Source organism: Homarus americanus, unplaced genomic scaffold (genome assembly GCF_018991925.1).
Source record: "Homarus americanus isolate GMGI-L3 unplaced genomic scaffold, GMGI_Hamer_2.0 scaffold50281, whole genome shotgun sequence".
NCBI classification, from domain to species: domain Eukaryota; kingdom Metazoa; phylum Arthropoda; class Malacostraca; order Decapoda; family Nephropidae; genus Homarus; species Homarus americanus.
Window position 1 is genome coordinate 3,268,078 of NW_024742338.1, and position 27,009 is coordinate 3,295,086.

A 27,009-nucleotide genomic window follows, 5' to 3' on the forward strand; every position below is an offset into this window, starting at 1 on the left:
GTATGTGTGGGGGGGTGTCGTGTATGTGTGTGTGTGGGGGTGTCGTGTGGGGGGTGTCGTGTAGGACGGATATTTATACGGGGTGTGTGGGGATATGTGGGACGTGTACATGTATGTGGGACGTGTACATGTATGTGGGATGCATACATGTATGTGGTATGTTTAAAGATATGTGTATGAAGGGGGCGCGTGCTTGTGTGTAAGGGGTTACTCCTGTCTGGGGGAATGTGGGCGTGCGAGCATATGGTTAAGGGCGAACACGTGTGTGGTGCAGTCATCAGAATAAATATCACAAATTATTTAACTTATCTGACTTTGGGGCAAATTTTAACACCGATTCCCTCAATTCTTTCAATCACACCAGGGAATAACATCAGTTATGGCTGCACAGTGGCATCACCAAACTTGCAGCGCGTGTGTAACTTTAATAGGCTGCCCCATGCTTGTAAATGAATCTCTCGTCTGCCCTCACCTCAAATTACGCACGCTGTACAACACTGCCGAGTCTTAAGAGACAATAAGCACAGTTTAAACCTCCGCAAAAACTAGTACGACAGTAAAGTCAACCAGAGTACAGTATTCTAACAGCTGTGTTGAGTGTCAATCTAAGTATGAACTGGGTTGTACTCTGGTGGAGCAAATTTCCAGGTCACACCTCCAGACAACAGCTTCCTGCACAAGGCTTTTTCTGTAGTCATATAACAACATTTGGGGCAAAAAATTGACGAAGGCAAAAACCGTATAGTACACACTAATGGACGAGACAAATACCACCTTTGAGAAGTACAGTAGAGCTATGACTCAGGGATTTAACGATCCACAATTTTGGGTTACTATCTTTGAGAGTGATCACGAGTACAAACATTAACCAGTATCACATATTATGCAATTTAGGGACCCATTCCTCCCACTTTAACTATTCAACGGTATATTTAGCGATAATGTGGATTCAGAAAATACTGAAAATAGTGTTTACATGACTTCACTACGAGGAATCAGGAAGAAACAGATGATAAGGTTACCAGACACCTGTCGAGTCAAAACTAACAATTGTGGGTAGTGCAAATTAAGGGACCACCTACTGACATTATTGAAAAGCTCATCTATGGATCACAGGAGTTATCATAATACTTCCGCACAGCTATGGATCATGGGAGCTAAGGTACCATATAAACAATTTAGTGTGTTTGGGAGGAACCAAGTGGACACAAAATAATGGACAGACACAATTAAACACCTATGAGAAGACCTTCCAACACTGGGCCATGTCAGTGTCCATTTACTGGGGCTGTCACAAGTAGCTTCTAGAGTGTCAACAATTTTTTTAAGAGAGTCTTTTAATGTAGTGACTCTTCTTTAATTCTGACTTTGTAAATACCAAACCAAACCAAACATTCCTTTTTTGTAGGGTGGAGGACAGTGGTCACCAACCCTAAGACGTGATGATCGCACTCTGATCTACTGATTGGTTACTGAATTCTGACACACCCCCTTTAAGTCTAATAAACCTTAATCAATGTTACTGATTGGCAAAAGTTCATACAAACGGACGGACGGAAGGATGGGTACAACTATGACCTCTCTGCCCACTGAGAATGATGGGTGCGCCGCACCATGGTAGAACATCCTAACCTAAACTATACAGTAATAAATGAGAATAAGGAGATCATTTACTATTATGGTAAGAATATGTGGTACTGAAGCTGCCACCTTCCTCCTTTTCCCTGGAAATCGTCTCCAAGGTCGAGGGAACGGGAAGACCTGGCAACACTGGGCTTGCTGGTACTGTGGTAAGGACAGTGTGGTACAACAACCTACTGCTCTTCACTGGATCTCCAAGTTGGGAGCCAGACTAGCCAAGCTGGGAGAGGTGGTAGGGGGTGTGTGGTACAGCAGCCTCCTCCTCTACCCTGGCAAAATTGTCTTAGGTTGGTTGGTTGGGCGGGCGGGCGGGCGGGCCTGGCCATGCTCGGTGGTGGTTCGGTGTAGTCAGGTGCAACACGGTTTCCCTCCGCATATCTAGAAGTCTTAAGGTCGGGGCGGGCCTGGTGGTGGTGGTGGGGTTCCCTTACGCACATACAGGCAGGCAGCCTTTGCCCGCTTCCTTAGCCCAAGTAGCCTCGGTGGGCCACAAATCACACTCTTCTCCTGTGGCCGCGCCAACACCCGCCCGCACGCCCGCCCAATCCACCACCCACTTGTTCTCTCACGTAGTCTAACCTGTACCCCAAGTCATCGTGTTCCCACCATCACCATACACCCACACCATACCTAGCCATGAAAACCCCACCACCACCCCTACCCACTTGCCTCACCACCCATCCACCCACAACCTACCAGCGTCTTGCCTCACCCCCACTACCCCTGCCCCACCCCAACCACCCCCTACACCTGCCTCCCCCCCACACCGCCCTACACCCCTGCCTCACCCCCACTACCCCTACACCCTGCCTCACCCCCCACTACTGCGCCCTACACCCTGCCTCACCCCACTACTGCCCCACCCTGCCTCACCCCCCACTACCCCCCTACACCTGCCCCACCCCCTACCGCCCTACCCCTGCCTTACCCCCTACCCCCCTACACCCCTGCCTCACCACCTATCCCGTCCTCACCTCCACTACCCAGGTTATGTATCTATGCTACTGTGCCGAGCCTTATATAAGCTACTGTGCCGAGTAGCATCTATGTATATAATTACGTGGCAACACTGCAAGTGTTATGTGCATTGCCCCAAGGCTGCCTGTGAGCAGTCTCAGTCTGACTTCGTGGGCCGTGCATGGCACACGCTAGTCCCACTGTATTCTCCTATCCGAATAAACGGACTTCAGTGTTACCCGGTGTTCCCTACCCATCACTGCATTCTTCAGGGAACACTTGGAACCTTCACCCCCTGCCTCACCACCACTACCCCCCACCACCTGCCTCACCCCCACTACACCCTGCCTCACCACCACTACCCCTACACCCTGCCTCACCCCCACTACCCCTGCCTCACCACCACTACCCCATCCTCACCACCAATACCCCCCACACCCTGCCTCACCCCACCACCCCCTACTCACCACCAACACCCCCTACACCCTGCCTCCCACCACCACCCCCTACACCCTGTCTCACCACCACTACCTCCCTACACCCTGTCTCCACCACCACTACCTCCTACACCCTGTCTCACCACCACTACCTCCTACACCTGTCTCACACCACTACCCCCCTGTCTCACACTACCTCCCTACACCCTGTCTCCCTCCCCCACACCCTGTCTCACCACTATCCCCACACCCCTGTCTCACCACCACTACCCCCCCCCCACCCACAACCACCCACACGGTACCAGCCTGATCAACAGGGAAGCCAGTGCTGGACACGCCATACAATCCTAGCACACACTGCAGACCAGCGGAAGCAAACAGCGCACCAATATTCCTACTAATAACGCTCTACCACACCAACCACCACCATAACCTACCGAACACAACCCCTTCACCACACTAACCACCACATATCAGTTTACCTCCAATCCGCAACTGTTTAATCACACACCTGTTTAACCCATACACCATTCAGCTTTTGAACATTAAATCCACCCCACACCTGTTTAACCCACCCCACACCTGCTTAACCCTGCCCCCACATCTGCTTAAAGGAATATAATACAACAGAAATGCGACCCTTCTTATAACCACCACCAACAACCACTATCACACCACCATCAACCACTATCACCATCACACCACCGATAACTACTATCAACACCACTGATAACCACTATCACACCACCGATAACCACTATCACCATCACACCACCTATAACCCTATCACACCACCGATAACTACTATCACTATCACACCACCTATAACCACTATCACCACCTATAACCACTTACCACCAGTATACTATCACTTATCACCACCTATAACCACTATCACCATCACACCACCTATAACCACTATCACCATCACACCACCGATAACTACTATCACCCACCGATAACCACTAACACCATCACACCACCTTCACTATCACACCACCTATAACCACTATCACACCACCATAACTACTATACACCACCTATAACCACTATCACCATACACCACCGATACCACTAACACCATCACACCACCTATAACCACTATCACACCACCTATAACCACTATCACACCACCAATATCACTATCACACCACCTATACTATCACCATCACCATACAACCACTATCACCATCACCACCGATAACTACTATCACTATCACACCACCGATACTACTATCACTATACACCACCGATAACTACTATCACTATCCACCGATAACCTATACTCATACACCGATAACCCTTATCACCACCTATAACCTATCACACACCACCAAGAACCACTATCACCATCACACCACCTATAACCACAATCACACCACCGATAACTACTATTATCACACCACCGATAACCACTATCACCTATAACCACTATCACCATCACCACCTATAACCCACCACACCACCGATAACTACTATCACTATCACACCACAGATAACTACTATCACACCTATAACCACTATCACACCGATAACTATCACTATCACACCACCATAACCACTATCACCATCACACACCACCGCAACCATATACACCAACCGCTACTATCACTATCACACCACAGATAACTACTATCCACCACCTATAACACTATCACCACCTATAACTACTATCGCACCAACCACTATCACACCGCTACTATCACTATCACACCACCGATAACTACTATCACACCGATAACTTTATCACTATCACCACCGATAACCACTATCACACCACCTATAACCACTATCACACCACCGATAACTACTATCACTATCACACCACCGATAACCACTATCACACCACCTATAACCATCACACCACCTATAACCACTATCACACCACCGATAATCACTATCACACCACCTATAACCACTATCACAACGCAACTATCACCACCGACAAGCACTATCTCAGCAACACTGTATCGCCTGGCCTTACTACGACTTCCAGCCTCACTACCCATGACTGACACACACACACACACACATCCACTCACCTCACAAATCGCCTTACCCATCCTACTCAACCACCAACGCAAATACCCACTCTCACCCTTCTCTCCAGCTCCACCGTGACACTTGGGAAGGTGGATGGAGGCCTCCAGACTGTTTCACACCTACAGTAATTCGTCAACACCATCAGTCGGTTATTACGGTACAAACAGGTGTGGAGCACATCAGGTCACACACCATGACGTAACAGTGAACGACAACTGCCAGGTAAATACCATCATAAATCATAATAATTCGTATCTAATGATGATTTGGAATACCGGGCTTATTTCACCTGATGAGTGAACATTCTCCTCACCTAACCTAACCTGACCTCCATTAACCTAACTCCCACATTTAGCATTAGGCCGAATAACCAAGAGGTCGAATAAGTGGAGTACCCAAATCTTAATGAAAAATTTAATCCCAAACATTCATCAAATAAAAGACAGAGAGAGAGATGAAACACGCGACAATGTCATATCTATTAGCGGAGGCGTTTCCTAAGAGATAGACGATAGTTATAACACAGGATGTTCTGAGCAGCTGAAGGTTTTATGCTACAGGAAGAACACTCACTGACACAGTTCCTTCCACACACATCACCAGTCCAGGGGATAAAACTGACCTTTGGTGAACAGAGACGCAGCAACATGGTACTCTGTGTGTGTGTGTGTGTGTGTGTGTGTGTGTACAGGGTTGGTACTTTTACTGTTATTAACGAATGTGTGTGTGTGTGTGATGTCCGAAGTTCATTATTATTAACAACTTGAGGGTCACGCACACACACGAGCACATGACCTCACGCACACACACGAGCTCGCTCACGCACGCACGCACGCACGAACATACACAAATACACATACACACAACCGTTGAGATGTCTTCAAAGCTTCACTCCAAAACCGGTACAGGCGGGGCCTGAGTGAGGGCAAACTAGCCGCTAACTCCGGTGTGGTAGAGTCAGCAGTGTCGGGGTAGGGTGGAGAGGTGCAGGAGAGGAGAGAAGATCCGTTACTGGGTGGACGGTTGGAGGGGGAGGTAGGGGCACCACTACCTTGGCCACCACTACACAAGGCTTATACTCGCCTGCTTCATCACCGCGCACGTACACTTACACACACACAAGCGCACGTACTTACTACACAAGCGCACGTTAACATACAGATGTGCACATCACCACACGTGCTATGTACATTTAAACCCCCCCTACTCGCTCCTTTCCTCTCTCTCTTCCAGATCCCCAACTTCCACTCCTAGCCCATCCTCTCCTTCCTCCACGCTGGAGCACAAACATCCGTGCATGACACATTAACAGCTGCCGCTATATGCAAAATTTTACTCCATCCATCCATTCCTCTCTCCCTCACCACACCTTTTCCAGCGTGCACTCACACACTACAACTCTCTACGTTCTGGAGCTCAACTGTGGACATGTACTGTACTCGCCATGTACTGTAGATAAATAAACGTCAACTATATTGTGCTGAGGACTGTTTTGGTTCATATACCCAATTTATATTGTGCTGAGGACTGTTTTGGTTCATATACCCAATTCTAAGAAATATAAGTATACAGTACTATTAATGTATCTAGGCAGGGCACTGACCGCCCTAACACGCAACCCAGCCACCATGAATAATTACAAAGGTGTGTGCTGCTACTGCTCACGTGAAACCCTGACTCGACCTGTGCGACACAAGTAAAGTACAGTACAGTACAGTACTCTCACACACACTTATCTTCCTCCGTTGTTCCCCATCAATTACCTGCATTGTTCATCACATTAAAATCAAAACAAACAATACCGTCCAAGACAAGTAGAGCCTCCTCACAAGACCCTTAGGCTAACAGTGACGTGGATCCCCAACAGATACTGAACTACAGAACCAGCAGTGAGATCTGCTGATAACCTAACTCAACACACAAAAAAGTACATACATACTGTACCAAATTTCATACTAATCTGCTTATCCGGCATACACCCCTATATCCTACTGTGGGGCATAACATCATTTAACTATCATCAGTATCTTGTGGGCGGGATAAGATGGGGCTCCTTAAAGGGTGACCCAGGACCTGCCTGCTAGTGTTGAAACATACAAAAGCTCTCTTGCCCGTGACTGGAGATCGAAGCAACACATCTAGTTCCTGTAGTCTTTGTGATTCCATCGTCCCTTACGTCGCAAACTTTGTGTCCTTGCGTGCGAGAGTCGGGTGGTACAGTGTCCTCACATTAACAGTCAACGGGAAAAATACTGCATGAAACTTGGTGAATTGGATGAGAGGCCATAGCTCAGGGCCTATACTGTTACCCCATCACTGTACTATACTGTAGCATGTAATATTTATTTAATCAAAACTAATCACTAGGAAACATAACGGAAGTCTCCATAAAACCTTCAACAAACACGGTGTATTTTCACGTTATTTGGATAAAAAGAGTACAGTAATGTCAATTTGGACCACTAACGTACAGTAACTACAGGTCTTCTCAATCTCATGTAGGGGACAAAACTGGCAATGTTTTAAAATGTGAGGTAACGGTGCTGTAAAGGTACTCACGTTGATGATGCTTGTTTGTGTCTGCTGTAGGTACTGCTGTGGCTGTGTCTGTTGCTGCTGTAGGTGGTTTATCCGCTGTTGCAACTCTTGAATCTGTGGACACATCAATAATAACATTAATATTGTCATAAAAACCACAAGCTCTATTCTGGACCTTCCAAAAATAAAATATTAAATAAAATGAGAAGTTTCGTTAACACTACATATTTCTTGATGGGGTAGACTCTTCCCCTCAAGAAATACAGGAAATAACCGGTAGAGCACCAAGGTGAAGTGTGGGGCCATGTGCAAGACAACCTGCAGTCTTAATATACAGTACCGGTCTAAGAAATAACACGTTACACTTACTGTGCCTTATGTTCCCAAACCCACGATGCTAAGGGTGCTGACCTTTATTCTTTGACTATGTTTGGTATAACAAGGTACATTGTATTGTACATAAACTATTCTACACTCCCTCCAGATTGGCCAAATACTGTATGCAATTGTCCTTAAAAATACTGCACAGTATTTTAACCAACAGAGGAATTCTTATTTCACTGAATAATGTCATGTTTTATGGAACAATTCTTGAAATAAACTCGTTCAACTGACCGTACAACCTTAGCTTTCCCTTAAAAAAAACGATTACTGATTCACACAATAACACCCCCCCCCAACAGTAATTCAGAGGCATTAGTCAACTCTTCTATCACTGCGGTTATGTCTGGCAGTACAGTACAGTCCTCTGGTCAGAGGCTGGGTGAAGTACTGTAACATGATCGTCTGAGGTGCTGTGAGGTGGCTCGGTTGTCCTGTGTGAACAATGGCAGGAATGTCTACCACATCACATGTAGTAGACAACTGAATTGTTCATCCTCAAGTGGAACTGTAGAGCACTAAGCTATTCTTTCTTCTAGACAGTGAACTTTAAGAATAGGCTACCGACAGGCTTTGCTGGAGGTGATTGACAACAATATGTAAACACTGGGTGAACTGAATCACTTGGCGACTCTTAGATCAAGGATGAGATAAAGCAGGAACAGCAGCAGCCTTAACAAGCAATCAGTCAGTGATGGAGCCATGTAAAGGTTCTCTATTCTTTTAAACTGATACTGTAGTCTTGTTTTCAGATGATTTTTGAGCACAGGTTTTCACTGAGTTCCAAAACAAGGTCAAGGAGAAAATCTCTAAAAGGTTATTGAACTTGTGAGTAAAACCCCTTGACACTGGCTGATGCTGCAAGCTGGATCATCACCGTGAAACTACCGGTTATCAATACTGTACATGGAAATGCTGAGTAAAGTTTTCCTAAGAAACCATAATATCAGAACACATCTTAAATGTTTTGCCATAATTTGGTCACTGGTTTTGTGTGTGTGTGTGTGTGTGTGTGTGTGTGTGTGTGTGTGTGTGTCCATTATGAACAAATCATTGTCAATCATGGCAAGAAATTCAGGCAAGGGTCTGACTAATGCAGCAAAATATATTAAGCTCTTTCTAATCTACCCAACTATAAATGCTACAGTATATTTAATCAATGACAGACGACAGTATTAACTAGAATCATGATTGCATTTTATTTTGTTACATTTATCAAACATTAAATCTGGCTGCCCACGACCAGCTGAGGAGCTACAACACCCTCGTCAGCGTTGGTAGAATCAGAATACAGTACTTGGTAAAAAGAATTACAGTATTTAGTGATGGGTGACTCCATTAGTGTGAAGCAAATGTATCAACAACACACAGCAGTTTGTCTGATTCATTCATCAAGGATATACTGCATATTTTCTATTTCCCCCATTAATAAGTATTTCTGTAAAACAAACAAAAACAAGGAATATTAAACAAGTTCGTACATAATTTTAATGTTGCCATATATAATAACAAAACTTGAAGCCTGAGAATTTAACACAGCCCTGGGAATAGACTTACCAGTTACAGTACGGTACAGTACCTATACTATAGCACTACGACCTTACTGAACTGTTAGTATCTACAAAAGCTATAAATCATCAAATATTACAACACTTTAAATATTTAAAACATTATTTCACCTTATCCTACGCATGTGTGGGTATCTTACCACTGTAGTTCACATGTACTGTACAGAACAATGGTCACTTGTTTGTGTTAAGTTAAAAATTGTCTTCTGGACATTAGCAAAGATAGAAAAAAAAGCTTACTTAATAAATAAAAACAATGCCATATTCGAAAATCTGTACTTAAGTTGTGGTTTTGTTTCCACTGTGCTGTATTTATTTAATTTCCCTCAAGAGAAAGACACACTACACTGTACAACAATAGCCACACATGGTGCTTGTTCCAGAACTTCCTGCCAGCCAGGTCTACCATCCACCTTCCTGGATAACACCCCCATGAGCCAGGCTGCTGCCACAACATTACATCTACAGGAATTAATAACACTGCACTTCTTTACAGTGTCAGTCACCTAAAAAGAATACTGTACAGTACCAACACTGATGCGGAGAATTGTTTCATGACCCAACAGTGATGCAGTTGCACAATCCTTGCTCACTCCTTTGTCTACCATCCATCATTGTACTTTTAAATCTTTCTTAAGTCAATATTTTCAGGCAAGGGGAAATGATTGGTTTAATGCTAAATCTAAGGCCCCAGTGTGTGTATGTACACCTGACAGTGGCACTCATCTGATTCACCAAAATACATCAAATTTCTTGAACTAATAAAACCATCAAATTAAAGAATACAGAAAGGTTGTTAGCTGCAGTAAAGTGAGGTGAGGTAATAATACTGTATCCGCCAAGACCATCACTCAGCCATGGAGTAAATGAGCTACTGGTACACATTTTAAATATATACAGCAGACCAAGTTCAGTACCCTACATCCTCCACATAAGTTTCCACAACACAAGAACTACATGTATACGGTGCCTGTATACTGATACAGTACCACACATACAGAAGCTATAAGAGTATGGAGCCACTCACTTAAGCAGGGAAGACTAAAATGAATAAAGAAACACAAAAGTAGTCATCATTCAACACAAGACTGATCCAGGCCAATGATGTACACAATATACAGTACAATGCAGTACAGTAGTCATGAGCAAGAGGCAGAAAAGCTGCCATGTTAAATTAATACGTCTGTACAGTGCAGAAGTGTCAAACAGCGAGGTGTATGTAATCAGAATTTTTTTAACAGTCTACAGCGTAATGATTCATACAAGTACTGTACTGTATATGATATCGGATCACCTGAAGATTAGCCACCTCAGCTTATTTCACCTGATAATTAAATATTCAAATGAGACCTGGAGGGATTAAGTTTGGTTGGGGTAAATTTGGTTAGGTTAGATCAAGTTAGGTCAGTGTTTGGTTAGCATAAGGTCACGTTAGTATTAGGTTAGGTAATTTAGTGTAACATTAGGTCAGGTAAGCAAGAGGATAGGTCAGCTTAGGTCTGTTAGGGTGATTAATCAAAAGTAAATTAGCTCAGGTCCTAGTCTTTAGATGCTCCAAAACCTCAATCAACAGGTGTCATGAAGGTCATACAATAAACAGAGCCATGTCAAACAGTAACAGTACAGGTTGACAATCCCTTATCCGAAATCGGGGCAGAGGCATTTCGGATTTCGAAATTTTTCGGTTTTCAGAATGGTTAATTTTTTTTTTTTTTTTTGGTGTACAGTATTAGCCCACCCGACAAGTCACTGACCCACATTGGGGCGCGGGTGGCGAAAATATAATAAAAATAAAATAATTCATAAGTCTAGGTCGTGTTTCTCACTTTTGATCTTTTTTTTCATTCTTGTATTTCTTTATTATTATTATTTTATTATTACAGTATTATTGTTATTATTATTATTACAGTATTATTGTTATTATTATTATTATTATTATTATTATTATTATTAATTTTATTATCATATTTTATTATTATTATTATTATTATCATCATCATTATTATTGTTATTATTATTTTATTTTGGTGTATTTTTTATTAAAATTTTTATTTACTATGAATAATTATTATAATTATTATTACTATTACATTTTCGCCCCAGGTCCCGATGTGGGTCAGCGATCTATGCCCGGGTGGGCTAATCGTTTAAAAAAAAAAAAAAATTGCCCTCCAAAAATTTTTTCGGTTTTTAGAATTTCGGATAAAGGGTTGTTAACCTATACAAACAACAGTAGGTCCCACAAACAAACAAGTGATCAGGGATGCAAACAAATGCCACTACTAGGCACAGCATAAACCAAACAGGGACCACGTGAAGATTAGCCCTCCACCTCCTATCCCCCACCAGTGTATATACGCTGGTGGGAGAAAACCTTCACCTTGTCTGTATGGTATAAACAAGATTTGTCACGGTATAAACACACAGGTAACTCAATGTAAACAAAATATCGCAACACAAACAACAATAAACACAACAGCAACAAAATACCAGGCCGTCAGAATTTTGACTCAATTACTTTTCCGTTCTGAGTGAAGGAAAAATGAGTAAACCCCTGTACTGTAGAGTGGAAGTCTACACATGTTTCTCTCCCACAGTAGTAGTAGTACATATCTCTCCCACAGTAGTAGTACACATGTCTCTCTCCCACAGTAGTAGTACATGTCTCTCCCACAGTAGTAGTACATGTCTCTCTCCACAGTAGTAGTACACATGTCTCTCTCCAGATAGTAGTACCATGACTCTCTCCCACAGTAGTAGTACACATGTTTCTCTCCCACAGTAGTAGTACACATGTCTCTCTCCCACAGTAGTAGTACACATGACTCTCCCACAGTAGTAGTACACATGTCTCTCTCCCACAGTAGTAGTACACATGTTTCTCTCCCACAGTAGTAGTACACATGACTCTCTCCCACAGTAGTAGTACACATGACTCTCCCACAGTAGTAGTACACATGTCTCTCTCCCACAGTAGTAGTACACATGACTCTCTCCCACAGTAGTAGTACACATGTCTCTCTCCCACAGTAGTAGTACACATGTCTCTCCCCCACAGTAGTAGTTCACATGTCTCTCTCCCACAGTAGTAGTACACATGTCTCTCTCCCACAGTAGTAGTACACATGTCTCTCTCCCACAGTAGTAGTACACATGTCTCTCCCACAGTAGTAGTTCACACACACAACCCTCCCACACTGTCAATACTTAATGTAAGAAGTCATCCTTACACCCCCACGACTTTTTTTCCAATACAGGTAACTTGATTGATGTATTCCCAGTTTGATTATTTTAATGTATTTTCTTCAATAAACAGTACAGAAAGTCCTCATTTAACGTCGTGGTTACGTTCTTGAAAAATACAACGTTAACAGAATAAATTTTCCCCATAAGAAATAGATAAAACACGCTAGTTACGTTCCCCAGCCTCCCTTTGCCCCATAAAATACATTACATGTACATAAATTCAACGGAATTTTTATATAAATATATATTATACATCCAAAAAGATAAATAAACTAATTCATTTTGCATTGTATTCACTGATGAGCAGAGGTGGAGAGAGCATGTGGTGGATTTAAAACCTCCATTTTCATAGCAAGGCTAATGGTCTTGCATTGCTTCTTCACAACACTAGCATCACTAACACTTGATGGGTGCTTGGAAGCCATTTCGAATGGTCACAGTACAGTATTTATAGCAAAAAGACTTAAGCACGCACATATGCTGTGGAAGCCTACAAAGACTGGAGACCCCTTGAGGCGCTCCATGAGAGAGAGCGTAGCATGCCAAGATTAGAAAGGGTGATGCTCCATACAAAGTAGTCAGTGGCGACGTTATAATGAATTGGTCGGGACGTTGTCGGAATCATGGGGATCTAAAGAGTAGAGACGTTATAACGAAACAACATTGTCGGGGGCAATGTTAACCGAGGACAGTACAGTACCATAAGTACACAGGTCACCACTGATCGTTCATCCTTTTGTGTTGACAAATTTTTTCATATATAAATACAGTACATAACACTGCATGTATAACAACACGAAGTTGTTAGTATCAATAACTTTTGGACCATTTACCTGTAATGGTATACATTAGTGTTAAAAGCACTATCTTTCTGCATTCCTATGAATCATTTGAACTGTTATGTAAACTGTGTACTGTACTGTAATGTGGTGTACCAGTATCAAAAAAATTTAAAACTTCTAATGTAGTAAAGTACTGTACAGTTTGAAAGGTAATTGCTTTCCTTTGCTTCTTGAATATCAGTCACTTTACCTTGAATGCTTCTGAGATATGATGGTGGGACAGAAGCAAAAAGCATTCATGGGTCCAAGTGCTAGTGTACAGTATACAGTACATGTACTGTACTATACAGTACAGTGCAGTGCAGTAGTCTGTACAAGCAGATGACATCCAAACCATGATACAGCAGCACAAGCACAATTTTGTGTGACAGAGTTAGCCATGTAGAGTATACTAATAGATTAATACTGTAATGTAATAAAAAAAATTGAGGTTGTTTGGGTCAATGTTGAAGGAAGCGGGAAAATTATCATATTGTACATTACAGTACAGTCCTTGGATCCCCCCAAAAAAAAATCCAACACTGTTCAGGTGCCAAGCATGTCCAATACTTTATGTATAAACATACCAGAAACTGTCACACAACAGTAACAATGCAAAGAAAACTAACAGTAACAATATGAAAAGCAGAAACTGTTGCAATATAATCGGTTTCATTTTATTTCCATAATGTCCATAAGAGACGACAATACAGGTATTCAGATTCCCTGAACAAAGTATAAAGAAATTTTTTCCGTTCATGTTTGTGTACAGTACTGTATTTACAGTGAGGGCTGATTTACAGACACCCTCCATGAGAGATGTAAACTGGTCACCAGAGGGTGATGGCCAACTCATGCTATGTGCTCACCCTCTACTATGGCTGTAGAGTATAAAGATGCATGATGAAGTCAATAAAGTGCATGTGCATATACTGTTCAGTGACTAAATAAACCACACTTTGATGACCACTATTGAGAGATGATCTGGTGTAAAGTGAGAAACTGAGTTGTCGTACCTCAATGATCACAAGTACAGTACAGTACTGTATAAGCTGTCACCATTATTTACCATGCCAATTTTTACTGGTTCAAATATTCCATTTCACGTTAATATATATTTTCATACAACAATGTGTACACACATACACACCACACACACAAAGACATTTTAATGTTTTAAAGTCACATAATATTATGGGTAATTTGTGAAAGTGGGACAGATTTTGCAGAATGGGAGAGCATACAGTACATGAAACATACATACAGTACTTCTATGGGTAGCTGTGCCAGTGACTAAGGATGCTTAAGAACTGCTTTATCCTTTTCCCCCAATACAATACACAACAATACAGTACAGGTATTTACAAATAAGTGATTCATTAAGTTATACCCTGAGTAATGATTCTTTCCAAGTACAGTACAGTAAATAGAAATATTCTGGTGTGTGTTTTTTCCATTTCTTTTGAATTTCATCTTCACATTTCCTTTTTTTTTAATCCCTGTTCCTCAATATTATCCTCACCAGTGCTGTAGTGTTTGAACCCAAGGAATATTATTTGGCTATATTGGCTCAACATCCTTCACGCCATGGCTTGTGATCACAATTATTTACCGAGTAAGAAACAATCACCAGGTACTGAAAGCGTTACCATTAGGTACTGTAAACATTGCTAATTAATCACTTCATGTGGCAATCCTAAGATTTGATGGCTGGCAACTGTGACCCACCACTCATTTTCTGGCTGCCTTTATCAATCCTCCCATAGGTCATAACTCTCCAGGCAACACAACTTTTAATTCTATTCATCCCTCCCAGTCTCTGACTTCTGGTCCTCCAACTTCCTATTATTTGGGGTGAGGGATGGTGGTAAAGATATCAATGGCTTATATTGGCCAATTTATCAAATTTTTCGTTTTCCATGTAGCTATGTCGCCCCCCCCCCCCTCCATCTAGTGCCCAAATTTGAGTTATATTGCTTGTCATGGTGTGGGGCTCTAACAAGCCACTTTCAAATGGAATATGGATCGTCGCTAAACATGCAAATTCCACAAGTGATGAGCTGGTTCTTTACCAAAGTGAGGTATGAGCGACCTCTACACCCCATTGTTCATTCCCAACCTTTTCTAGTCCCTTTAATTACAGTAGTCTTCTCAAGAGAATAGGTTTAGGGCATCCCTTGGACAATCACGGACGGACACAAGAAAAATTTATCGGGCATTTCTGTTAGATCATTGTCACTAAAAGGAGACAAAACTAGAAATATAAATTACTGTATAGTATAAACAATACTGGACCCAAGACACACCCTTGTTGTAACTCCTCAATGTACCTGCCATATTCTTCACCTTGTTCCACTAATCTGTTGACAATTAATGATAATCCTTTATTTTAATATAAATTTCCTCATTGCTACTTATGTCACCACAAAATCGGGACAAAAAATTACATTGTGTTGGAGTTAAGATGCAGCCTTCTCTGACTCCCTACCTAACCTTTAACCTTACACTGATTAAAATCCAATAATTAATAAATTTTAATTGAAACAGCAAAAATGTGAGGATTGTTGAGTTCTTTGACTGATTGTTTAAATGTAGGCATTTGATTTTTTGTGACTTTACATTGCCTTGTGTAAGTGTATAGTATGCTACAAGTTTTAACTATGTAAAACAAGGAGAGCTGAGGGTAGGCCTAGAGTGATATGTGGAGACATTGTAGGAAATGACCCCAGGGATAAGAGGCTGCAGGAGACCACACAGCATGGAGAGCTGTCATCATGCGGTCACAGCTAACCCACGTGTGTGAAAAATGGCTGCAAAATGATGACAATGAAAATGGGGAGGTACTGTACAGGTAATTCTAATAGATTCCAACTTTTACAACACTTTTATCTTAATGAATAACTTGGGCCGGGTTAAAGAAATTTGGGAGAGTGCAAATTTATCAAACATACTGATCATTCAACATGTACCCAAGGATCAGAGGCTGTGAAGGGGAGGTGCTCATTCAGTTGGTACATTGGATATGTGACCACGTGGGGCATTGCTTGGATCACGCGGGATTGGTTAGAGTTACATCAGTTGTGGGGGTAGGTGCTTGGGTCAGATTACCTCGCTGGAGTGATAGTTTGGGTCATGTGAGGGATGTTGTTTTGGAATACCCAGTCCAATGTCCACCCCCCCCCCCCATACAGCACATCCACTGCTAAACATGGCATCTATCACTAATACTGTATCGTGTTGATGGTGTTCTCAACTGTGCCATACAACACCACAAGAACTAAGTGGCTCAGGGTGCTGTCAGGATGCCAAGCATACAAGGGCTGCATAAAAACCAACTTAGCATTTTGAGCATGATAAAAATGCCAAGAAACTACAGCAAAAATATTGCACGAAGAAAAGCAAATTATATACTGTGTTATTAAGAAGAAAGTTTGCTATGTAACAGGAAACTAGTTTTTCCCCAGATAAAAAAATATGAGGAAGGAATAGCAGTCAGAAATGGTACAAGTGTCATGTGAACCAGCCCATGATATGTGTGAGTCCAATTCATAAGTCATCACCACTGCTAGTAGTAAGGGAGACCACAGATTTAGTCTTACATAAAAACAAAAAATAGCTATTATTGTACTGTATTATACTGTATTACTTTTAAAATTTTCACTTCTATTAATCTGTTTTGTCAGCTTCAATACATATACTGTACACCTATACAGTAACTAACTAAGAAAGGTGTTTGTACTGTACATCATAGCCTTGAGACAGCCTGAAAACAAAGACACTAAAGGGGACAATTATTGCAATTTTTTTAAAAGTAGCAATTTGTCGACCCTACATCACCCCGATCAGTACAAATTAATGACCTGACTGTGTGTGTAGTTTATACTTCTATAATTTGGACACTGATTAGGTCCATCCCTGTACTGTACAGGTGTCAACCATTTCACCTCTTTAATTTAGGGTCCTTCCTGATCACCTTCATCCCTCCACTATGGAAACATGACCATCAGCTTTAGGGCCTTACGGTAACCCTTAGGCCCCGGATGATGTTCCAGAACGTCCAACTAGCGCGCCCCGGGTGACGTTCCAGAACTTCCGCCTATTTTCCAGCCATTTTTTTATTTTTGTTTTTATTATCATTTTTTTCTCGATTTAACCCCGCAGGAGGGGGGGGGGAGGGTGTTACTGCCAGCAGCACCCTAACCCAGGGCTTAAGGGCCGGGAACCAATAGAACTAAAGCCCACTTGTGTTGGGTTTTGATTGTAATGGTTAGGGTAGAGTTCATAAGGACTGTGGCCCATCTCACTGTGTTAAGATTTGCTAACTACAGTATACCGTACTGTACTCAACCTGATCATGGATTCATAAAATGACTGACAATAATCACCATTTTAAATGTAATAATTTATCATTTTGAGTCTCACAATTTCACTCAGTCCTATATATATCGACCCCTCAAAAATATTTCATCAAACAATCTTTAAAAATTGAACGACAGCATTGATAAATAAAATAAACTACAAAAGAAAGTTTTGGCGACGGACTGATACCATCACAAGAGTGAAATGGCGGCCTTCATTTGTATAGGGATCATTTATTGTGTACAGTAGCTATAGTAGCTATGCAGTTTAAGTTGTACAGCTACTGATTTTTAAGAACTATTTTCAAGTTTTAATTCACATGTTGTACTCATGTCTACAATAACGCTTAATTCACAGATAAATCTATACTGTATATACAGTCGCTGATGCTTTACTGATAAAACTTTTGTACTGTACTGTATAATACAGTACTACAGTGATCCCTCGGTTAACGAGATTTCGGTTAACGAGTTACCTTCCATAAGATTCTTAACTTCGGTTAAAGAGCAATCCCTCGATTAACGAGTTTTTTACGAGCCGACCTCAACATGTTTTCGCTTGCATCTGGCGGTCCACCACCTGTAGTATTAGTCCGCCAATACAGTAATCGGTTTTAGGGCTTAAATTCCTTACTATTTTAGTAAATATCAAGAAGTTCATACTATTCAATAATTTTAAAAGTTTAATATTCAATTTTTTAGTCATTTTAACAATTATTGAACATAATTTAAGATAAAGAAACTAGTTTCTGGCATGCCATCCAGCCTGTTAACACATAAACAGGCGTTAGTCTCTCTCTTTTCAGTGGAGGTAACATATTGCTTGAGACTCTCTTCAACTAAATGCTTTTTTTCTGTGTTTCCAAGCAAATTATTGGTCATTTTGAAATTTATTTTACATATTGACAATATATAATGCAGTGCAGTGTTGATTTAAAGAAAATAATCTTGAATTACACCAAGAGAACTAAAATTTTATGGGTGAAATGGCGCCATGGGGTGACTTCTCTTCCACCCCCAATGCCTTCTCTTCTCCCTTCTCCTCCATCCCCATTCTAATTCCCATCATCATCATCATCATCATCATCATCATCCAGGAGCCTTCTACATACACACCTCAAAGTAAGTGTGCTTTTCTACATTTTTTGTTGAATTTAGACAATTTTCTGTGAGCTGGAACCAATTACCCAAAAACCCATTGAAACAATGGTTTCGGTTAACGAGCAACATGCTGGAACGGATTGTGCTCGTTAACCGAGGGACCACTGTACAGTAAAACCTTGAGGAACCAGAACCCATAAATGCACAACCTTAAGTTATCTAAAAACGTCACTAACGATTCCTCCAAATTAAGATATTGTGCTGTACAGTACTATACCCTGAAAATTCTCAAACATTCTGAAGTAGTCCAAGGGAGGGGAGTACAGCAGTTCACACCCACTACATTTGCTATTTTAAAGCTGTTGATAGTGCAGCTGCTTAAAAGTTCACTACTGTACTGATTTTGCTAGGCGTGTGAAGGATAAAGGACCTTTCTCTTCATAAATTCACCATGCAAACGAGACAGGTCTTATTTTAAGATGTTTACCCCATAACAGAGTTACTGGTCCAGGGGAAGTGAAACAGCATCAAACAGTGAGAGGTTAAGTGTTCTACTGTGAAAATGATGCTGACACATATCATTATAAACTAATGGTGCTGGTGATAGGAAGAGTGAAAAAAAAATATGCCTGTGTTTTACAAGATTAATAAATGGGCATGATCACCAAGAATATAACAACTGACTGAGGCTTATACTGTGCTACTGTACTGTATACAATGTTCTACTTTTAGGCAGGCTTAAGTGTTTTGGTGACTCTCCTGCTTTAATTTTTATCCCCCCCCCTCCCACCAATTTTTTTTAATAGAAAACTTCAAAATGGATTTTTTTCCCTCTGGGAATGAGGAGAATAGTAAAATATGGCACAGTACTATATGTATTTCATAAAAGTAGGTACAGTACAGTACTGTCAACATCCAAGGTAAGAAACTTTTCAGTCTATTATCAGTATCTTAAGAAATAGGTAGACCAGAGGATATTTTCATAGATAACTTCTTTTTTTATTTAATTAACAAATAAAGCAGACTGTTTGTTGTGTGCAAATATAAACAACCTGGCTGATCATCAACAGGGAAGGTTGATCAAGGATCATGCTGCCAGAGTTGGGAAGAGCCCCGGGAGAATGATCGTCAACTAGCTACAGTACACATCACTCTTTAACATACATACTAGTATAAGGCAGAATGGTAATGGTCAAAGTATAGAATATTTGGGGAAGGTTCTCCATGTGACCACTCCTAAAAGGGGAGTTGATGGAGGGAACAAGGCATTATAGATATGGATTCACTGATAAGATTACCACACTTGACTCTTTTTTTTAACTGTACTGTGCGTCCTCTCACTCATTACCTCCTCTGAGTATTCAATCCTTAACCATGGGCATTTGTCTTGTCTTTATAATAAAGTCCTTGTACATATACCTCATACTAGCTACTGTATATCACTTGCATACATCTGCCCTAGAGTAAAGGGTCTTTGTACATCTGACTAAATCACTCTGCCCTGCCAGCTACGAGGGCACTTGAATGTCTGACATATAATCCCCGGTTCCCATCTCTGTAAAAATGGATTGGTAATAGGGATGGCATCTTGCTGTAAAACTTGCTTCAAATTTGCCTGATGACATCCAAGACATTATGCCATCAGGTAATCACAGCTAATTCACGCAAGCGTAGTAAATGGCCGTAAAACAGTGATGATGATGGATGATACAGTACTGTACCATGTTTCTCTTCCTACACATTTCTCATCTTGCACAGATCAACATTACTTATGTCTCATTCACTTTGCTATGCTATTCTTCAAAAATATTCTCAGATCTTGCATTTGGTATAACTTAACATATCTTCTAAAAAGTCCACGAGCAACAATCATGTTCAGTTTTACAGGTAGACCAGCTATGTGTTTAGCTACTGTCAGTATTTCTTCTTTCAGAATCTCTACCTCTCAAAATTCATTTACACCCTATAACTATGGTATAGTTTAACATAGTACGGTAATGCAATGCGTAAATTTCAGCGTAATTAATATTATGTTCGGTTACCATATATAGGATCAGTATGCCACACAGCCACACACACCAACCCTACCGGAACATTGTGAGGTAAGTTGCATTTAGCATTTCAGAAATCATCAGACCCATCCTGGCAGATACATTTTAGAGATACAAGTACAGTACCTGAAATTGATATCTGAATATTGTCGTCCCATCCAAGAAATTATTGTAGACCTATCACAAATAAATATTGATCATGACCACCGTCCCTACAGCTAACACCCACTGACCATGACCACCGTCCCACAAGTAACATCCACTGATCAAAACCACCGTCCCTACAGCTAACACCCACTGACCATGACCACCGTCCCTACAGCTAACACCCACTGACCATGACCACCGTCCCACAAGTAACATCCACTGATCAAAACCACCGTCCCTACAGCTAACACCCACTGACCATGACCACCGCCCCACAAGTAACATTCACTGATCAAAACCACCGTCCCCTACAGCTAACACTCACTGATCAGACCACCGCCCAGTAACATCCACTGATCATGACCACGCCCCTACAGCTAACACCCACTGACCATGACCACCGTCCCCAGCTAACACCCACTGATCAAAACCACCGTCCCCTACAGCTAACACCCACTGATCATGACCACCGGCCCCTACAGCTAACACCCACTGACCATGACCACCGTCCCTACAAGTAACATCCACTGATCAAAACCACCGACCCTCCAGCACACCCACTGATCATGACCACCGTCCCCACAGCTAACACCCACTGACCATGACCACCATCCCTACAGCTAACATCCACTGATCATGACCACCGTCCCTACAGCCACCCACTGATCATGACCACCGGCCCCTACAGCTAACACCCACTGACCATGACCACCGCCCCTACAGCTAACACCCACTGACCATGACCACCGCCCTACAGCTAACATCCACCGTCCCTACAGCTAACACTCCACCGCTCCCACAGCTAACACCCACTGACCATGACCACCGTCCCTACAGCTAACACCACCCGACAATGACCACTGCTAACACCACTGACCATGACCACCGTCCCCTACAGCTAACATCCACCGCCCTACAGCTAACATCCACTGACTGCGACCACCGTCATGACCACCGCCCACAACACACTGACCACGACCACCGTCCCCACAGCAGCTAACATCCACTGACGACCATGACCACCGTCCCTACAGCTAACATCCACTGACCATGACCACCGTCCCACAGCTACCACCCACTGACCATGACCACCGTCCCTACAGACCACCGCCCTACAGCTAACACCACTGATGATGACCACCCCCACAGCTAACATCCACTGATGATGACCACCGACCCAGCTAACACCCACTGACCATGACCACCGGTCCCTACAGCTAACACCCACTGATCATGACCACTGCCCCTACAGCTAACACCCACTGACCATGACCACCATCCCTACAGCTAACACCCACCATGACCACCGACCACCCACTGACCCCACCGTCCCTACAGCTAACACTCCACTGACCATGACCACTGTCCCTACAGCTAACACCCACTGACCATGACCACCGCCCTACAGCTAACACCCACTGACCATGACCACCGGGCCCCTACAGCTAACACCCACTGACCATGACCACTGCTAACATCCACTGACCATGACCACCGTCCCTACAGCTAACATCCACCGTCCCCAGCTAACACCCACTGACCATGACCACCGGCCCTACAGCTAACATCCACTGACCATGACCACCGCGTCCCTACAGCTAACATCCACCATCCTTACAGCTAACACCCACCATGACCATCAGCTAACACCCAGTCATGACCACCGCCCAGCTAACACCCACTGATCATGACCACCGTCCCTACCCTAACACCCACTGACCATGACCACCGTCCCCTACAGCTAACACCCACTGACCATGACCACCGCCCCCCAACTAACACCCACTGATGATGACCACCGTCCCTACAGCTAACACCCACTGATCATGACCACCGTCCCTACAGCTAACACCCACTGACCATGACCACCGTCCCTACAGCTAACACCCACTGATGATAACCACCGTCCCTACAGCTAACATCCACTGACCATGACCACCGTCCCTACAGCTAACATCCATTGATGATGACCACCGTCCCTACAGCTAACACCAACTGATGATGACCACCGTCCATACAGCTAACACCCACTGATGATGACCACCGTCCCTACAGCTAACATCCACTGATGTGTGTAAACTGAGTTATTATGTTTGGGGGTTCACTTCAGTTTTAAAATGGTGGGAGATTGCTTTTTAGGATAAACCAATGGAAAAGGAGCAATACCACAACAAACTGCAGTACCATAGTAAAAATTACATACAATAGTAGTATAGATGAATGACAATACAGTACAGTACATGCATTATTTATCACCCATGAACTGCAAAATAAACCTTGAAGAACTTGTAACATGTAGATACATAAGCCAGCATGGACCAACTCAACATTTGTAATGAATGATATACAGTAATGTATTTCATGTTTTAGTCAGTGCTCATTTGACATATGTCTCATGTATATTAAATACTTTCTATAAAGGCGCAATATGTCTGCAGGAATGTACATTGAACCCGTGCTGAACCTGTCCACTGCCACAAGCTTGAAGATTAAAGTGACATCTGTTACATTCCATTCAACAAAATCTCTTCTCTACTCCTCACAGTACAGGGTATGTACTCCTCACATCTATTAGATTGACGGATGTACAGTACAGTACTGTACATTAACCTAACCCAAAGCAATTCACCCAAATTTAAATACCAGTACCAATTTATAAGACACAATCACATAAATGTTAACATGTAAATGATGTTTTATGTCATCTTTTATATCATTATAACAGCCAATATTGCACCTAAAAGTGCACCTGGCAACACGATAGCCGACACTTACATGGGACGCATCTAATATTCTTACTTAATAGCTGACTCCATCACTGACCTTAACAATTCCAACCTCCTTTTTGAAGTTGTAAAAATATCTTGCACAGTACTGTACTGTAATTCACCATGGGAAGAATAAATCCTGAAGAGAATTACCCTAAAAGGGATACAAGCAGTAAACAGTACAAGTGACTCATTAGTGAAGACTACTGTATTGTAGCAGTGTTTACATAATATGGTCACGTAACAGTAATTTTCTCATAAAAAAACCTAACATGCCAACAATAAATGGAAGAACATATTGACAGATCGTGTTGAAAATTTATTAAGTGCCATGTCAGCAATGTATGAAGATGTATACCTGATACTGATTATCAGCAAAAAATTCATGTCAATTTATTGGCCCTTTTCATGTACCGAAATTGCATTAAATTTCATACTGACAACATCAATATATCCATTAAATTGATACGAGTCAATACAGGGTGCATCAGAAGTCCGTACACACGTTATTTTTTATGTACAGTACTGGAGAATAAGGTCAATGTATGTATTACGAAATTTTCTCAAAGATACTTGCATGAAAGAACAGATAAATGTATATTTGTTAATGGCTTGCAATTTCCAAATTTATTAGAAGAAGATTTTCTCTGACTACACACGTCTGATGCATCCTTGTAAGCTGACAAACTCTAATGCCGATCCTCCCACAGTATTGTACTGTACTGAACTGTCCATGATTGGATGGCTACTCCAACTTGTCCTTATATGTTGTCCTTTTAACACAACACAGGAGCCTTGTGAGGTCCATACACACTGTCAGCTGTTTGTTATCTTTGAATGTACAGTACCTAAAATCTTATCACAGTTCACAGTTGTTGAGCAACGGAGGCATAAAATACAACTCCAAATACACAATACTGTACCGTACAGCATGCGAGTGTGTATCAGTGTAAACACATGCATCACTAGCTCCCTCACTATGGGATACCACTTTTAATATTTTATTTTTGCTAAAAATATTTGGCCAAAACCAGATGATTATTCAGCACACAGACACCCATGTACCAAGGGGTTAAGTGCAGTGCAATACTACTGTATTGTGTTTTAAATTAAAGACAAGGAAACCAGGAAATCAAATTGCACCTTAGGATTGAAGATGAGATGGCCGCAAAGGCTCCTTGATGATGAAGGCGTAGAGGTGATGATGATATTCACACCCCTCACATTACAGTAAGTACTGTACTCTATTGTAGTGTAGTGTATGTTCTTAAACCTCCACTAGTCTTACATCACATTAACATCCCCTAATATAACCAAACAGTTACCTTGCCTCAAATGGTAAAAGCACGCAGCTACTCTGCTCAACAAGACGCCAACTACACACACACACACAGCTAGTCTTTAAATATATACGGCCAAATTTTCTCTGTAAATAAATTAAGCGCTGCACAATACGATATAGACAAAACTAATGCCCTCACACCATGCATCAGAACATGTGGGTGACAGCAGTGCACAGAGCGGTCTAACTTACAAACACACTAGAATCATGGCTACCCCTTTAAATATAACACCATACTGATTCTCTTTTGCATTATGTACTGTACTGTACTTTTAAAGTTTGGGATTTTTTATCTTTGAATGTACTGGCCCGGTACAGTACAGTACTTGTATTTATAAACAGGATTCTACTTAACTTTATACACACAGTACATACAATACTGTACTAAGCAGATAACAATACTTCTTGGAAAAATATCTATTATAATGTTAACCGAAGAATACCTGAGCAGCACTGTACTTAAATCTTTATTCACCTGACTGATGAAATGGCAAACATTCATACATACAGTTTTTGGTCATACACACAGCTGAGACAAGATACACAAGGTGACATAAGTAAACACAAGGTATCTTAATGTGTGTGTGTGTGTGTGTGTGTGTGTGTGTGTGTGTGTGTGTGTGTGTCTTATGTTTCTAGCCAGGGCATAAAACATGACTATAACCAGGACATTATTTAACACCCAAAAATAACTCGACAAAACATGGTGGTAAGTCAAAGATAAACCCCAGTACAGTACGGTTAATGGTAGAGGAGCCATCTACAGGGTTACCTATACTGTACATGACTCACTACTATACACTACATTGAATACTCAACCAGTTCACAACAGAAACGTTGAACAATAAGCAATTAAACTACAGTAGCCAACAACAACAAAAAAAACATGAGCGGTCATCAATTCCTTTTTAGCCTTTTTCAGTTTTTTTTATTGTATGTCAAATCAGTGAGGCTGTTTGGACCGTGAAAATCTAATATGAACTAAAATCACCACAGCTTGGTGGACCACAACACTGAGAGGAAAGCAGCCTGTAAGACGATGAGTCTGGAGGGTGGAGGACAAGACTCCCACACCCAAAACAACTCCAGACAATGCCTCTTCACTAGACTATTGCTGTACTGTGGAGCCTATTTATCCTTCTCAAAATTAAAATCTGTCAATCTAGTATACAGAATTCTGCAATAACATTGCTCAGATAAAATATGAAATTTTAATAAATGGCCAGACACTGGATAGCCACTACTCTACAGTATATCAATACTGAACCAGGAATAGCAATAACAGGTAAATTTCACAACCAAATTACACATTTATTCAATGAAAGTGCACAGAAGAAAGTGGGTTTTTTGCTGTTGGTTAGTCCATAAAACTACTGGAAGTTATCAACGTAATTTCTCCCACATGCCACCAGCTGGTGTGTTTGTTCTGTACTGTAATGTCCCTGACTCTACACCAACAGTTCCCAGCCGGGGTTCCCAGAAAACAAGGGTTCGGCAAGCATCTTTCAAGGGTTCCGTAAAATTTACTGATAAAATTGTAATGACAATATTAAATGGAACTCTTTTTAAATTGAGCTTAACATTAAAATATATACAAGTAAACTCCCTCT

At 41.8% G+C, this 27,009-nt stretch overlaps 1 protein-coding gene across 2 annotated transcripts in view; it reads right to left on the reverse strand.

Moving 5' to 3' along the window:
* Window positions 1–27,009, reverse strand: part of LOC121876731 (chromodomain-helicase-DNA-binding protein 7-like) — a 119,375-nt gene that overhangs the window by 63,680 nt on the left and 28,686 nt on the right. For both annotated transcript variants that reach the window (XM_042382088.1, XM_042382087.1), the window contains exon 3: window positions 7,638–7,730. In XM_042382088.1, coding sequence (XP_042238022.1) covers window positions 7,638–7,730 — 93 coding nt within the window. The remainder of the gene's footprint in view (window positions 1–7,637; window positions 7,731–27,009) is intronic.